Source organism: Dendrobates tinctorius, unplaced genomic scaffold (genome assembly GCF_039654945.1).
Source record: "Dendrobates tinctorius isolate UK_male_01 unplaced genomic scaffold, ASM3965494v1 ptg000138l, whole genome shotgun sequence".
Taxonomy (NCBI): Eukaryota; Metazoa; Chordata; class Amphibia; order Anura; family Dendrobatidae; genus Dendrobates; species Dendrobates tinctorius.
In genome coordinates this window covers 10,344,150-10,362,616 of record NW_027361806.1, presented here as the reverse complement: position 1 = coordinate 10,362,616, position 18,467 = coordinate 10,344,150, and the positions used below count along the sequence as shown (strand labels likewise).

General features: G+C 42.8%; 1 protein-coding gene across 12 annotated transcripts in view; it reads left to right on the top strand.

Annotated features, from left to right (window-relative positions):
* The window catches only part of DAB1 (DAB adaptor protein 1), a 947,480-nt gene that overhangs the window by 916,730 nt on the left and 12,283 nt on the right, over positions 1-18,467 (top strand). For 9 of the 12 annotated variants that reach the window (XM_073544564.1, XM_073544561.1, XM_073544562.1 and 6 more), the window contains one exon: positions 247-355. In XM_073544564.1, coding sequence (XP_073400665.1) covers positions 247-355 — 109 coding nt within the window. The remainder of the gene's footprint in view (positions 1-246; positions 356-18,467) is intronic. The other 3 variants (XM_073544566.1, XM_073544572.1, XM_073544570.1) reach the window with 1 other exon arrangement.

Here is an 18,467-nt window from a genome sequence, read left to right as displayed (position 1 = left end):
ATAATCTGCAGGAAGATCACACCTTCTAAATGATTGAATAGATCAAATGTGTGGGTGATTTCTCCCACCTGAAAGAAAAAAAACAGCGCCACAGGTCGCCGAATGGTGGTGTGTGGTATTGCAGCTACGATTAAAGGACGTTTGCTGTGGATGTAACGCTGTATATAATGTTCGCTGATTCTGTTCCTCTATAGACGTCTTATGATCCTTGTAACCGAATCTTCTCCCTGTTGATTTGTCTTGTAGACCCCGGCGACTCCAGGTGATGCCTTTATGAAATATCCCACCCAGCTCCACCCAGCCATTGCTCCTATGTTTGGACCCCTTTCTTACAATCCCGTTGCTCTGCCATCAGGTGACAAAAGGCCCTTGTCTATTTTGGAAACACACAGTAATGGGATATAGTGGGAAAATTGGTCTGACTGCATAGACCCTGCTGGGAACGGTCCTTGTGGCAGCAGAAAACTTTGGGTAAAGTCTAGAAGGATGGGCAGCACTAGAGGAAACTTGTATCACCATGCCACATACAATGTGATTCTCTCCATTCTCTGCAGCACATGCTGTCAGGTCTGTGGGTGATACTTCTTACAGGAGATACATGTGGATGTCATCCGTACATTAACCCTATAATGAAGCCCGTCATGTCTGCTTATTCCCCAATGGAGGTTCCTTCTTAAAGAGGACATGCCACTTTTCTTAACATGTCTGTTTTGGAAACTGTTTCAACTTTTCCTAGAACCCTGTAGTTTCTTCAGATTTAGTCCCTCTGTTATTCCTCCTTGCAATGTAGAAATAAATGGACAAGTGGGTGTTGGGGTCCACAAGTTTTTACACACCCTGACCCCATCCAACAGGGCTGACAGTAAAAGATGGGTAGAGATAAACACCCCATTCACACTGCAAGCGGTGACACCCAGTTGTCAATTCATTCATATATTTCCAGGAGGAATAACAGAGGAACGTCACAAAACAAAGAGGTAAGAAAAAAAAATGCTCCAGAAATTGTATTTAATGGAGAATGCAAATATTTACTAACACACAGGTCGGGGGAAGAAGACAGGTCGTATTTAAAGGGGTTGTCCTGAAATAACGTATTGATGACTATGAGATTGGGGGGGGGGTCCAACACTGGGGACACCCAACGATAAGCAACAACGGAGCAGGAAAACCACAGCTCCAGGCTTTGTTTAGTAGGTGCTGTTGGGTTCTGCAGATACCAATTGATTGGTGGGGACATCAATCTCATATTGATGAGGTCATCAGTATGTGGGTCCTTTAACTCTAGAGTTACGAGGTCACTAGGAGGAACGAAGGACATTTAAAGACCAGATGACCATGTGCGATCACCTCTGGATCGCTGCCCAGATATTCTCATTCCTTAGAGAAATATATGGAAACATAAACATTTACTTACATCATTGAGACATGGTGGAAGATAACAACTGTGGGGGGTCCGGAAGCGAGCACCAACCCAAAATCACAGGGGCGTCTGCGTCCGGTAATGAGCCCACATCCGTCTGCAGATCTGGTAGCTAACCTGTACAATCAGGGGAGATTGATGTCACAAGTATCAAGTAAGACCCCCCATACAATGTCCAAGTGTCCGGCACTATGGATCCCCACCGGCCGTCGGTGTCATACAGAACACAGGAGCACAAGAATCTCTGCAATGCTCGGCCGGGGCCCCCGATGATGTGTACATGGGCTATACACGGCCCTACTACTGAGCGGGAAATTAAAACACAAAAGAGAAATAGAGCAAAAGTTGTCACAGTTAAAAAGATATCAAAGTTTATTGGAAAAACATGTATAACATGAAAACAAGGGTAACAACAATCACATTTCAGAAAAAGTGGATAGTTGAATACACAAAGCGTAAAGAAGGTGGTCCACGTTTATTTTAGTGGATGGGAAGACCCAAAAAAATTAGTAACAGATTACATAAAGTTCCAGTGCCTATGAAGTTAATGCTCCCATAAGTGTGCATGTCTCCATGCAGATACCATCACTAAATGTCTAAAATGTAAATAAATAAGGAAGGGCAAAAAAAGTAACTAGTATTGAGAGACATAAGTGAGGGAACAACATTGGAGAGGTATATATTATTAGCAAAGTAAATAGATGTATATTGCTTTAAGGGAACAAAATCAACATATATAATACTATAGTGTGCTCATACCCATAGTCTTCACTTAGGGCCAAGTGCTGTCAGCCCCCCCGAGGAAGCCCATGCAAAATGCGCGTTGGGGCTGACAGCACTCGGTCCTAATAAAGCAATATACATCTATTCACTTTGCTAATGATACACACCTTTCCAATGTTGATCACCTCACTTATGTATTTATTAAATACTAGTTACTTTTTTTGCACTACCTTATTTATTTATTTATTTATTTATATTTGAGACATTTAGTGATGGTATCTGTATGGAAACATGCACATTTATGGGAGCATTAACTTCACTGGCACTGGCACTTTATGTAATCTGTTACTAGTTTTTTGGTCTTCCCATGCACTAAAATAAATGTGGACCTTCTGCTTCACGCCTGTGCATTCATCTATCCTCTTTGTCTGAAGTTTGACTTTTGTTGTTTTCATGTTATGCATGTTTTTTCAACAATCTTTGATATCTTTTTATCTGCTACAATTTTTGCTCTCTCTTTTGTGTTTTCATTAATTGTTGGAGTGTCCTGTGCTACTGTAGAAGCCTTCACCACTAGTTATAGGGTCTGACGGATTATTAATATGTTTTGTGGGCAGCACGATGGCTCTGTGTGGGCAGCATGGTGGCTCAGTGGATAGCACTGCAGCCTTGTAGCGCTGGAGTCCTTGGTTCAGATCCCACCAAAGACAACATCTGCAAGGAGTTTGCATGTTCTCCCCGTGTTTGCGTGGGTTTCCTCCAACATTCCAAAGACATACTGATAGGGAATTTAGATTGTGAGCCCCATCGGGGACAGTGATGATAATGTGTGCAAACTGTAAAGCGCCGTGGAATTTGTTAGCGCTATATAAAGATTATTATTATTATGTTTTCTGTTCTAATGATTTTGCTTATACTGAGTGGGAAATGTCCAGGATTCAGGTTCAGACAGTTACGCATTTGAGGCTCGAGGTCCCTTTAAGCCGGAGACCTTCTGTTGATTGTTGTTTGTTTTCTTGTTACATTGTAGCCTTTGATGTTATCAGCAGGATTTGGTAGTAATAATTAGAGATGACTTGCAGCAAGTCAAGGAGACTTGACATATAGGACACAGGAGTAAATCATCCCTGGGGGGCCCCCGGAGCTCGGACAAATTACCGGGGAAAGAGGAAAATCTATGAATAACCTTTCAGCAGACGCTTCAATATCGATCCTCCACCTGTGGCCAATGAACACGACGTAATAATCCGATTTGTATAAACAGATAGACTGGATAATGTAATATCCTGGACCTGGAGGAGAAGGGGCCCTAATCAGAGTGAAGCAGGCTGGGGCCCATTGATGTATTTCTAAGCAAGCAGCGATCAATGATCTAGCGAGTCGGTGGCGTTCTCATCATTGCATTTATGTGCTACAGTAGTCAGAAACTTTTTGCTATTTACATTTGTTATGGCAATCACTATCATCCTGTCCACTGACGAAATGAGGATGTGTCTCCCACTAGTCATCATGTCACTCCCACCGGCCATCATGTCACTCCCACCGGCCACCATGTCATGTCACTCCCACCGGCCACCATGTCACTCCCACCGGCCACCATGTCACTCCCACCGGCCATCATGTCATGTCACTCCCACCGGCCACCATGTCACTCCCACCGGCCATCATGTCACTCCCACCGGCCATCATGTCACTCCCACCAGCCATCATGTCATGTCACTCCCACCGTCCATCATGTCACTCCCACCGGCCATCATGTCACTCCCACCGGCCATCATTTCACTCCCACCAGCCATTTTGTCACTCCCGCTGGCAATCATTTCTCTCCCACCGGCCATCATTTCACTCCCACTGGCAATCATTTCACTCACACCAGCCATCATGTCACTCACACCAGCCATCATGTCACTCCCACTGGCCATTATGTCACTCCCACCGGCCGTCATTTTACTCCCACCATGCATCATTTCACTCCCACCGGCCATCATGTCACTTCCACCGGCCATTATTTCACTCCCACCAGCCATCATTTCACTCCCACCGGTCATTATGTCACTCCCACCCGCCATCATTTCACTCCCACCGGCCATCATTTCACTCCCACCAGCCATCATGTCACTCCCACCGGCCATCATTTCACTCCCACCGGCCATCATTTCACTCCCACCAACCATCATGTCACTCCCACCGGCCATCATTTCACTCCCACCGGCCATCATGTCACTCCCACCAACCATCATGTCACTCCCACCGGCCATCATGTCACTCCCACCGGCCATCATGTCACTCCCACCGGCCATCATGTCACTCCCACCGGCCATCATGTCACTCCCACCGGCCATCATGTCACTCCCACCGGCCATCATGTCACTCCCACCGGCCATCATGTCACTCCCACCAACCATCATTTCACTCCCACCAGCCATCATTTCACTCCCACCAGCCATCATTTCACTCCCACTGGCCATTATGTCACTCCCTCCAACCATCATTTCACTCCCACCGGCCATCATGTCACTCCCACCGGCCATCATGTCACTCCCACTGGCCATCTTTTCACTCCCACCGACCATAATGTCACTCCCACCAACCATCATATCACTCCCACCGACCATCATGTCACTCCCACCGGCCATCATGTCACTCCCACTGGCCATCATTTCACTCCCACCAGCCATCATTTCACTCCCACCAGCCATCATTTCACTCCCACTGGCCATTATGTCACTCCCACCAACCATCATTTCACTCCCACCGGCCATCATGTCACTCCCACCGGCCATCATGTCACTCCCACCGGCCATCTTTTCACTCCCACCGACCATTATGTCACTCCCACCAACCATCATATCACTCCCACCGACCATCATGTCACTCCCACCGGCCATCATTTCACTCCCACCGGCCATCATGTCACTCCCACCGGCCATCATGTCACTCCTACCAGCCATCATGTCACTCCCACCGGCCATCATGTCACTCCCACCGGCCATCTTTTCACTCCCACCGACCATTATGTCACTCCCACCGGCCATCATTTCACTCCCACCCACCATCATGTCACTCCCACCCACCATCATGTCACTCCCACCAGCCATCACCGGCCATCATTTCTAGGTCCTCACTGATCGTGTGATTACGGGACAGTGATGGAAATGTTTCACTCAATATTTGGATATTTTACATTGTAGCCATCAACGTAAATAACACTTAAGTGATAATGACAGAACTGAATGATACTAATGTAGAGGAGATGCAGCAAGTAATCACAGGCCCCTAGAAAATCATGGAGGGGGTCCACAAAGCTGTAGGAGCAAAGGTCACAAACTCGGCTCCTACAAGCACACAGACATATACTGTACATGCACGGAAAACATACCATGTGCATATATCTGCATATGGACATAGACTGGCACATGACTCATTCCTTTTAATGACCATACTAAGGACCAGGGAGGGGGTGGGTAGAAGAATAGGAAAGGGTTCTTTACAGTTAGAGCAGTCAGACTGTGGAATGCCGGACACTATGACAACTTCTATACAAGTGCCGGATGATTTCCTCAGTACAAATAACATTGGAGGTTATAGAAAATTAAGTGACAAAATGTACAATTGGTGGATAAAGGCTGAACTTGATCGACTGTGGTCTTTTTTCAACCTATGTAACTGTAACATAAACATACATGCACACAGTCATGTACATGCATGGAAAACATAGCCTTTTAATGCACACAGTCATTAATGCACAGAGTCATAAGCATACACACATACAGTACATGCACACAGAAACACACAGGCATATACAATAAATACCCATACACATATACATTTATAAACACACGTGTACCCAGTCAAATATATACAGACATATACAGAAAGCACATCATGTGCATATACCTATAGATACACATAGATATATACATGCACACAGCCATACACAGCGAAACACTAGCATAGGCAAATACAGTACATACACGTGCACACATACAGTTATAGAGACATATGTACACGGTCATATGCATACAGGAATGCACATAGAAGCACAATGTGTGTGTATATATATATATTATTGCATACATACACAAATACATGTAGAAGCTCACATCCATACACACACACACAGATGTTATACGTGAAGACAAACACGTGCACAGTCACACGCACATGTGCACATACAGTACATACTTATCCATACAAGTGTGTGTAGACCATATAGGCCAATTGCCTCGTCATGGAGGAAGAGAACTTGAACTCTAGCGCCACTTACTGGATGTATAAATCCTAAAAGTAAATAGTGTCCCACGAGCTTTGCCACATGACTTAGAAGAAAAGCCAAACTAGTTACTCTATTTACAGACTTGTTGCAGGGTAATTGCCTCTCCCATGGCCTATAAGTCTATTTACACTGGGATCTTCACAAGGAGGGATGTTACCCCTTAGACCGTATAGGCAAACCGTACTATTGCTATAGAAAGGAGAGCACAGCTCCCGGGGACATTCTCCTTTGGACTGCACTGTCTTAAAGCAAATCTGCCACCAAATTTGTCAGTGCACACTGTATAAATTATTATATAGATCTATTTGCCCTGATGAGGCTGGTGTGCTTATCTTGAAAATGCATGTTAGAATAGCTGTATAACGATGAGCAGTCCAGCTATAGAAGGAAATATCTCATGAGTCCTAGTGTATTCAGTCACCCCCCACGCAGCCTGAGTGACAATTGCAGCTTGTACTGAGCAGTGTGAGATCTCAGCAACAGCAGGCAGAAGGGACACTGAGGAGCTAGCAGTCAGGATAAGTGGGTGGAGATCTAGAAGGGAGGAGTTACAATGAGGAATTGTCAATCAGGTTAGGTGGGTGGAGATATAGCAGGGAGGAAGTACATTGAGGAGTTGTCAATCAGGTTAGGAGAGTGGAGCTATAGCAGGGAGGAGGGACACTGAGGAGCCTGGCAGTCATGCTAGGTAGGGTGAGATACAGCAGGGAGGAGGTACATTGAGAAGTCAATCAGGTTAGGTGGGTGCAGAACTCTTCATTATTCATAGTATGATTGAAAAAGGCCAAACCCACGATGTATGGACACACAATGACGGGTATGGGCACACGACCATGGATAAGGCCACACGATGGGTATAGGCACACGACGATGGATATGGGCACGTCACATGACAATGGGCATACGATGACAGATATGGGCACACTACGATGGGTTTGCGCACACGACTGGTTTGAGCATACAATGATGGGTATGGGTACATGACGATGGGTATGGGTACACGACAACAGATATAGTCATACAACAATGAGTATGGGCACACAACCACAGGTATGGGTACATGACAACAGTTTTGGGTATATGACGAGGGAGATATGTTTATACAACTGGTATTTGCACTCAGCGATAGGTACAAGCACACAACGATGGGTGTGAGCACAGGATGACTGGTGGGTACACAACAAGTTTCAGCTCATGACGACGGGTATGGGCACATGAAGATGAGTGTGGGCACACAATGACAGGTATGGGCACACTATGATGACAGGTATGATGACCATGATGACAGTTATGGGTACACGATGACAGGTATGGGCACATGATGATGGGTATGAGTACACTGTGACGGGTATGGGTACACGATGACAGGTATGGGTACACGATGATGGGTATGGGCACATGATGATGGGTATGAGTACACTGTGACGGGTATGGGTACACGATGCCAGGTATGGGTACACGATGACGGGTATGGGCACATGATGATGGGTATGAGTACACTGTGACAGGTATGGGTACACGATGACGGGTATGGGCACACGATGATGGGTATGGGTACACGATGACAGGTATGGGTACACGATGACGGGTATGGGCACACGATGATGGGTATGGGTACACGATGACGGGTATGGGTACACGATGACGGGTATGGGCACATGATGACAGGTATGGGCACACGATGACGGGTATGGGTACACGATGACAGGTATGGGTACACGATGATGGGTATGGGCACATGATGACAGGTATGGGTACACGATGACCGGTATGGGCACATGATGATGGGTATGAGTACAATGTGACGGGTATGGGTACACGATGACAGGTATGGGTACACGATGACAGGTATGGGCACACGATGACAGGTATGGGTACACGATGACGGGTATGGGCACATGATGATGGGTATGAGTACACTGTGACGGGTATGGGTACACGATGACAGGTATGGGTACACGATGACAGGTATGGGCACATGATGATGGGTATGAGTACACTGACTGGTATGGGTACACGATGACGGGTATGGGTACACGATGACGGGTATGGGCACACGATGACGGGTATGGGCACATGATGACAGGTATGGGCACACGATGACGGGTATGGGCACATGATGGGTATGAGTACACTGTGACGGGTATGGGCACACGATGACCGGTATGGGCACATGATGATGGGTATGAGTACACTGTGACGGGTATGGGTACATGATGACGGGTATGGGCACACGATGATGGGTATGGGCACATGATGATGGTATGAGTACACTGTGACGGGTATGGGCACACGATGACCGGTATGGGCACATGATGATGGGTATGGGCACATGATGACGGGTATGAGTACACTATGAAGGGTATGGGCATATGATGACGGTATGAGTACACTATGAAGGGTATGGGCACAGGATGACGGTTGTGGGCACACATGTTTCAAACTTGGGGCGAACCTGCTGAGTTTTCCAAGAGGCAGAAGCTTCAGGACATGTGTCCGTTTTTTGTCCCGAAGTGTCGTCTTGGTCGTTTCCTCAGCGCTTAGTTGATTGACCAGTATTTCTTTTTAACCCTTGTGGTTTCGGTCACATGTAGCAGCGGGGGCCAACATGCAGGTTTGCAAAATTGTTCCATCATATTGGGAGCCCTTAGTGATCGTGCAGGAAACCTTCCCTATAAAATGCACCTTTTCTTTTTTTGGGGGGCAATTATTTGGAATGTGTTTGAGTTTTTGGAGGGGGAAATGCGGCATGGGACTGACCCTCTAAGGACTTTGCCCTTCAGCGCATATTTTCGCCTACATTTCACATGCAGATAATACGGCGCAGGTGAAATATTGTGATATTAGTTCCCCACTAAGTGCTCCGTGTAACTATACCCTGTCTGATAGGATGGACGGGTCCGGTAACACCGTCTGCACACAAATTTACTGAGCTGTCGCTGCAGAAACCCGGGAAATTCTTCATGTCCAATCAACAGCGCATGAAACAATTAGACGCGGTCATTCGGTATAAAGGACGGCGGTGTTTACTTAATTCTAAGCAATGCAGCAGGTCGACCATAAGTTTATTCATAATTGAAGACTCTGCTCATCGGTTTGCAGCTTGGAAAAGCAAAAGAGGTTAGAATGATTTCATGGCACAAGATAGATCCACAGCGCCCCCTAGTTGCCATGATTCTAGTCCATAAATTTCCAGTCCCAGCATAGCTGCTGCTCCCCCCATCTCCAGACACAATCTATATTGTATGATTTTCAGGTCCACAAAATGCACCTTCTTGACCAATTTAATTCTCCGCATTTCACAGCTAAATTCAGCAGCGCGCCTAACCTTAGTGTGTCCTGATCCTGACATCACAGCTCCACAATACACATCAGCAGAACAGGCTGATGAACCAGCAGGGAGCACAAGGGGAATAATGCAGCCTGAGATTGAGTAGAAGACATCAATAGTAACTGCAGCTCTGGATGTGACCGGAGTATTAGATGATGTAGCGTAAATGGTCCCTCTCATTTAACCCCTTAATGACCAGAGGTATTTTCGTTTTTTGCTCCCCTTCTTCCCAGAGCCATAACATTTTTTTATTTTTCCATCAATATGGCCATGTGAGGGCTTGTTTTTTGCGGGACGAGTTGTGCTTTTGAACGACAGCATTGGTTTTAACATATCATGTACTGGAAAACAGGAAAAAAAAAAGTCCAAGTGAGGTGAAATTGCAAAACAAAGTGCAATTCCACAACTGTTTTGTTGTTTGTTTGTTTTACCATGTTCACCAAATGCTAACACTGACCTGCCATTATGATTCTCCAGGTCATTACGAGTTCATGGACACCAAACATGGCTAAGTTCTTTTTTATTTAAGTGGTGAGAAAAAATTCCAAAATGTATTAAGAAAAATAAAATAAAATGGTGCCATTTTCTGAGACCCTTAGCGTCTCCACGTTTCCTGCTCTCAGGTTGGGTGAGCGCCTGTGTGTAGCAAAAATGCTCATGGCAGTGACAACCATAGAGGTCTGCTGCAGACCTCTGATTGTCATTCTGACCCATTGGTGACTCGCAACCATGTCACCAATGGGCGGAATTAGGGACGCGCTTCCTGTAAGCGTGAGTTAAATGCTGCTGTCAGAGATTGACAGTGACATTTAACTAAATAGCCACTCTCAAATGAAAAATTATAACACGGAGGACCGTGAAATTACATAACAACAAACAAGAGAAAAGGTCCTCCAATTAGGATAAAAGATCATATTTTTATTAGGACACATAACTTGGATTAAAACAGAGTCGGCAGACCATACATGAAATGACAGTGAAACACACAGCCTCTGGGTGAAAAAACATTTGTTCAGAAATGAAGTAAAATACGATTTTACATATAAATGTATAATCTGGCAACAAACAATAATAAGTATCTCTCACAGAGCACATGAAAATTACATGTACACAAATATGTTGTTGGAAAAAAATGTTTATATAGCATATATTAATCTTCAGACATTGCTGGTTTCTCACATTTAATTCTCCTTTTATGAGGAAACTAATCCATGAATAGAAAGTTATAAAAAAAATATTAATTGATTTTATAAGAAGAAGACAAATGTGAGAAATACATCTCATGCATCAAAAAGCTACATACATAAGTACTCTAGATGACATTGGTTTCTCACATTAAATCCCTCTCCCAAAGGGAAATATCCCATGGTGCAAAATGCTAATCAAAATATATATATAATGCATTAGGAGAGGGGTAAATGTGAAAAATTATATATACCTCATGGCTCCAATAATGGCACATTAATGAAAATTGTTACCAGAAAAAGGATCACCCAGGGTCCCCCTGACGCGCGTTTCGATGAGATATCTTCCTCAGAAGGGGTGCTGAACCTCCCATTTCAGTTGGTCACCTTTTTATAATCATACAAACAAGTAATGCCAATCACCTGTGAAAAGATCCACCCCCAAGCGTCATCACTAGTGTTGAGCATTCCGATACCGCAAGTATCGGGTATCGGCCGATACTTGCTGTATCGGAATTCCGATACCGACTTCCGATATTTTTTCAATATCGGAAGTCGGCATCGGAATCGGAAGTTCAAAGTTGATTGACAGCCTGACGTCATCATGATGCGCGGTGTGTGCGCATCATGATGCGCCGGCATTTCGGGCCTTCCGGGGGTCTCTGCCGGCCTGCCGGGGGGCTGTGTGGACTGCCCGGGGTCTGTACCGGCCTGCCGGGGGGCTGTGCCGGCCTGCCGGTGGTCTGTGCACCCTGTGGGGGTCTGTACCGGCCTGCTGGGGGGCTGTGCCGGCCTGCCGGTGGTCTGTGCACCCTGTGGGGGTCTGTACCGGCCTGCCGGGGGGCTGTGCCGGCCTGCCGGGGGGCTGTGCTGATGTCCGGGGGTCTGTGCAAGCATCGTCCGATGGGACTACAAGTCCCATCTGGCGATGCCTGCTACCATGACAGTGATTGACACATTAGCCAATGATGGGACAGTAGTAGTCCCATCATCCGGCTAATGTGTTGAATGTAAAAAAAAAAAAAAAAAAATTACATGCTACATACATACAACATGCATACTACATACATGCTACATTCATACTACATATATACTACATGCAACATACATACTACATACATACTACATGCAACATACATACTACATATATACTACATGCATGCAACATGCATACTACATATATACTACATGCTACATACATACTACATATATGCTACATACATACTACATATATACTACATGCATGCTACATACATACTACATACATACCACATATATACTACATACATACTACATACATACTACATACATAACACATATATACTACATACATACTACATACATAACACATATATACTACATACATACTACATAAATACTACATACATACTACACACTACATGCATGCTACATATATACTACATGCTACATACATACTACATACATACTACATGCATGCTACATACATACTACATGCTACATACATACTACATATATACTACATACATACTACATACATACTACATGCATGCTACATACATACTACATGCTACATACATACTACATATATACTACATGCATGCTACATACATACTACATGCTACATACATACTACATATATACTACATACATACTACATACATACTACATGCATGCTACATACATACTACATGCTACATACATACTACATATATACTACATGCATGCTACATACATACTACATACATACCACATATATACTACATACATACTACATACATAACACATATATATTACATACATACTACATACATAACACATATATACTACATACATACTACATACATACTACATACATACTACATATATACTACATGCATGCTACATATATACTACATGCTACATACATACTACATACATACTACATGCATGCTACATACATACTACATGCTACATACATACTACATATATACTACATACATACTACATGCATGCTACATACATACTACATGCTACATACATACTACATATATACTACATGCATGCTACATACATACTACATGCTACATACATACTACATATATACTACATACATACTACATACATACTACATGCATGCTACATACATACTACATGCTACATACATACTACATATATACTACATGCATGCTACATACATACTACATGCTACATACATACTACATATATACTACATACATACTACATACATACTACATGCATGCTACATGCTTGCTACATACATACTACATGCATGCTACATACATACTACATGCTACATACATACTACATATATACTACATGCATGCTACATACATACTACATGCTACATGCATGCTACATACATACTACATACATACTACATGCATGCTACATACATACTACATGCTACATACATACTACATATATACTACATGCATGCTACATACATACTACATGCATACTACATATATACTACATACATACTACATACATACTACATGCATGCTACATGCATGCTACATACATACTACATGCATGCTACATACATACTACATGCTACATACATACTACATATATACTACATGCATGCTACATACATACTGCATGCTACATGCATGCTACATACATACTACATACATACTACATGCTACATACATACCACATATATACTACATACATACTACATACAATACATTCATACAATACATACATAGACATACTGTACATATAACATAGAGTAACATACTTACCAATACTTGTCACATTGTTCCCCGAAGCCATTGTCTTTTACGGAATAAATATTAACATAACAAACCACAAAAATACTCACCCACGATCCGAAGCAGTCCACGAGTGTGTCCCACGACGATCTTGGGTAGAGAACTGCAGCATCAGCTGTTGCTGCCGTTCTCTACGGGCTGCAGGAATCCAATGACGGAAGGTAGGTATCCTTCCGCACTGTATTCCTCCGCCACTTAAAAAAAAAAACAGTCCCTAGTCTCACTTTATGCCATTGCTGCGTGGGAACTCAACTCTAGTCATCACGGAACCATTATGTACCGGAAGTGTGCTCCCATAAATAGTCATCGACGCGCCGTCAGCGTGATTACCAGGAGTGCACCTTCATAATAGTCCCGGTGTCCGCGCTCTCATGTCAAAAGACACCGGAAGTACCCACGCCATCTTAGTTCCCTGAGATCGGGAAGTGTATTTTGTTGCCTTGGGGATGCGACGTCACCAAACACGTCACTCTCTCCACCCTTATATCAGGGAACGCTTACAGCCGTTTCCCATACTGGAGCAACGTCTCTCCCCACAATAATAATAATAATAATCTTTATTTTTATATAGCGCTAACATATTCTGCAGCGCTTTACAGTTTTTGCACACATTATCATCACTGTCCCCAATGAGGCTCACAATCTAAATTCCCTATCAGTATGTCTTTAGAGTGTGGGAGGAAACCGGAGTACCCGGAGGAAACCCACACAAACACGGGGAGAACATACAAACTCCTTGCAGATGTTGTCCTTGGTGGGATTCGAACCCAGGACCCCAGCGCTGCAAGGCTGCAGCGCTAACCACTGAGCCACCGTGCTGCCCACGAGAAAACAACACCACATATTTCTGGATCTCATACAACAAACATAAATCAACTACACATATTCTCCCCCCTGCTCTGTTCTAGAACAGATATATGTTAAATATAATCTGAATAAGTATTTTTATTCAGAAACTATTAAATCTCATTGCATCTAAATTCAGCCATTCATCATTTAGCACACATATGTTTAGAATTAAATAAGCAAATCTGTGACCAAACGGGTGATGCATGCGGGCCCTCATGCATCACCCACGTCACTCAAACTTGCACCCATAACACAGTGCACGTATACATGAGTTTAACAAGACTTTTTTTAAAAAATTTTGAAAAGAGATTTTTCTTTGAAAGAAAAGACACACAAATGGTGTTTTCAGTAATAAGTAAATGAGTTACAGTACACAGTGAATTAAAATTTTTTGAAGAATATTTTCAAAAATTAAACTTATCAAAAATATAAACTAAAAAACAAAAATAGTGCTTTCAATAATAAGAAAAAAATGAAAAAAATATAAAAATATATAAAACATAAAACATAAAAATAAACACCAGTGCACAATGAAAAATAATAATAATTAATTATAAAAATAAGAATAAATATAAAAAAGTGAAAAATAAGAAAAAATAAAACACCAAAAATGTTGAATAATATTGAGAGATATGTGCCCGCTGAATAAATATAACACCAAAAATGAGTGATGACAATTAGTAATTGTCTTTACCAGTGAAAATTGATATTAGTGTTCAAACTAAAAATTATTGGTATAAAACCAACATAAAGTGACCTAGTATATATAAAAAAAATATTTTAAAAATCTTTTTATATTTTACCACAACATATATTTTTATTATTTTTAAAGTGTGAAAAAAAACACAAAGTTAGTGTCTATTTGTGTATTTTACATAAATAATTTCTCCATGACCCATAAAAAAGCCAGAGTATCAAAATTAGTTGTGAATGTGTCCCAATAAGTAAAAATAACTAGTGACAACAAAATTAATAAAAATAAAGAATACACTTTATTAATTCAGTGTGAACAAAGCACCAAAGTGAAAAAAGTGTAGTGATCATAAAAATTGATTAATATAATCTATACCCAGAGTGAGAATAATATACACGTGTGTATTTAATGATGTGACAAGAATATGCACACATATGTGTGAACATATACCAAAGCACACATAAAGAATAACATACACCGAAGTGTGAAAAAAGAAAGAAAAAGGAGTGCACATACATGTGAGACAGTGATCATCAATCCAAGTACAACCCCGTGATAACTATTTTAAAGACCAAACAAATGGCTGTTTGGAGACAAAGAAAAGGAAAAAGTCTTTTCTTCTCTTTCACTGTCATTTCATGTATGGTCTGCCGTATGTGTCCTAATAAAAATATGATCTTTTATCCTAATTGGAGGACCTTTTTTCTTGTTTGTTGTTAGTGGCATTTAACTAGTTAACAGCCGCGGGTGGATCGCGATTCCACAAGCGGCTGTTGCTGGTACATGTCAGCTGTATAGATCAGCTGTCATGTGCCCGGAAAGGTGCGGGCTCAGTGCCGGAACCACCGCCAAACAGGGGGGAGTCCAACATGGGCGCACTATTACGCCGCATGTCGGAAAGGGGTTCAACAAACTTTCCATGAATTAATAGTGGGAAGGAATATGAGAAACTTTGCAATATATCTATTCAGAGAAATCTGCTTCATTCTCCATTTATGAGCCACTTTTTCACTTCCCCTTCATCCTGAACGCACCATCCACTCTGCAAAACTACTAAAAAGCATCTTGGTCAAAACAGACCAGCTCACTGAAGTATCAGATTACATGTGCCAATTGAAGTCTTTGGAGAAGGAAGGGGGAAGACCACAGGAGTAAACAGTCAGAGGGAGACATAGACACAGAGGCTGCTGCTTTCTAAAAAATGTTTACTGCCGTGCTGAAATTTAGAGCTAAACTGCTCAGTACTGCTGTTGTATAATGTCCTCTGTGCTGCTTTGTAGTAAGTGTTTTATCTCACCCTGAGAGCTGGATTCACAGCTGCATTGCTCAGGACTGCCATATAATGTCTTCCATGCTGCTTTGTAGTAAGTGTTTTAGCTCACCCCCAGAACTGGTTTCACAGCTCAGTACTTCTGTATAACATCTCTAATTCTGTTTTGTAGTAAGTGAGCTGAATTCACAGCTACAGTTCTCAGTACTGCTGTATAATGTCCTCCATGCTGTTTTCCAATAAGTGTTTTATCTCACACCAAGCTGGATTCACAGCTAAACTGCTCAGTAGTGCTGAATAATGTCCTCCATGCTGCTGCTTCTGAACATGTGCTACATAGAGACAGGAGAGCAGACATCCCTTATGTCTGTGAGTGTTGTGCTTAGGAGACATCATGGCAGCCAGTTGACACCCACTAGCTTAGAGACAACTGAACACTAGAAACAGAGCTTGCAGAAACTGGTGAAACATGCCATTGCCAGTTATAGTGATATTCTTCTTGTACTCGGACAGGATATCTTATTCGGAAAGTCACCTGTAACGAGAGGGATGCACGGTAACATCTGTCCATAATTCATGTCATCTGTCAGGAATAGTTACATTGTGTTTGTAATCTTGTTACTTTTGTGGATTGAAGAAATCTTTTGCTACTTTTGATCTCAGAGCTAACAAACTCCTAGGTAGAAAGAGTCCAACGCTTAGTCCTCAGGACACCATGATAATATCATCTTTATTTTTATATAGCGCTAACATATTCTGCAGCGCTTTACATACATCATCGCTGTCCCCGATGGGGCTCACAATCTACATTCCCTATCGGTATGTCTATGTGAACACAGGGGTTACTGGAGATCATATCTCGGTTATCCTGCACTGATCTCCTTCCCATAAGCAGGACGATACTATGAGCCGTCAAGGTGGCACATACGGGAGCAGGGGTGGGGTACGAGCCTCTGAGCAGAGACCGGAGATCTGCTGTGTGCTAGATATTAGCAGCTCCAAAAAGTCCCCCCATGTGGTCTTTGTGAGCAAGTCACCCGCACATCATCACGTGGATGCCCCCGGATTCACTATGTTACATCAGCGTTTTCATTAAAGGGAATGTGAAGAAGATGATGATGATGATGTCCTGCTGTTCGCTCTGAAAACTCCAGAATATCTGCACAAAACGTCTTCTGTCGTCTTTTTATGGAAAATAGAAAATAACGTTTTCCAACAATTTAGATCAAAATGCCGTACAGTGCATAAATTATTGTCATATGGGAATTTCATCTACAATAATGTAATACTGTGCCCAAACAGCGCCGTACAGTGTCCAAAAATACTGCCATATAGTGCTCTATATAATAGCACTGTACTGTGCCCAAACAGCGCCGTACAGTGTCCAAAAATACTGCCATATAGTGCTCTATATAATAGCACTGTACTGTGCCTAAACAGCGCCGTACAGTGTCCAAAAATACTGCCATATAGTGCTCTATATAATAGCACTGTACTGTGCCTAAACAGCCCCGTACAGTGTCCAAAAATACTGCCATATAGTGCTCTATATAATAGCACTGTACTGTGCCCAAACAGCGCCGTACAGTGTCCAAAAATACTGCCATATAGTGCTCTATATAATAGCACTGTACTGTGCCCAAACAGCGCCGTACAGTGTCCAAAAATACTGCCATATAGTGCTCTATATAATAGCACTGTACTGTGCCCAAACAGCGCCGTACAGTGTCCAAAAATACTGCCATATAGTGCTCTATATAATAGCACTGTACTGTGCCCAAACAGCGCCGTACAGTGTCCAAAAATACTGCCATATAGTGCTCTATATAATAGCACTGTACTGTGCCCAAACAGCGCCGTACAGTGTCCAAAAATACTGCCATATAGTGCTCTACATAATAGCACTGTACTGTGCCTAAACAGCGCCGTACAGTGTCCAAAAATACTGCCATATAGTGCTC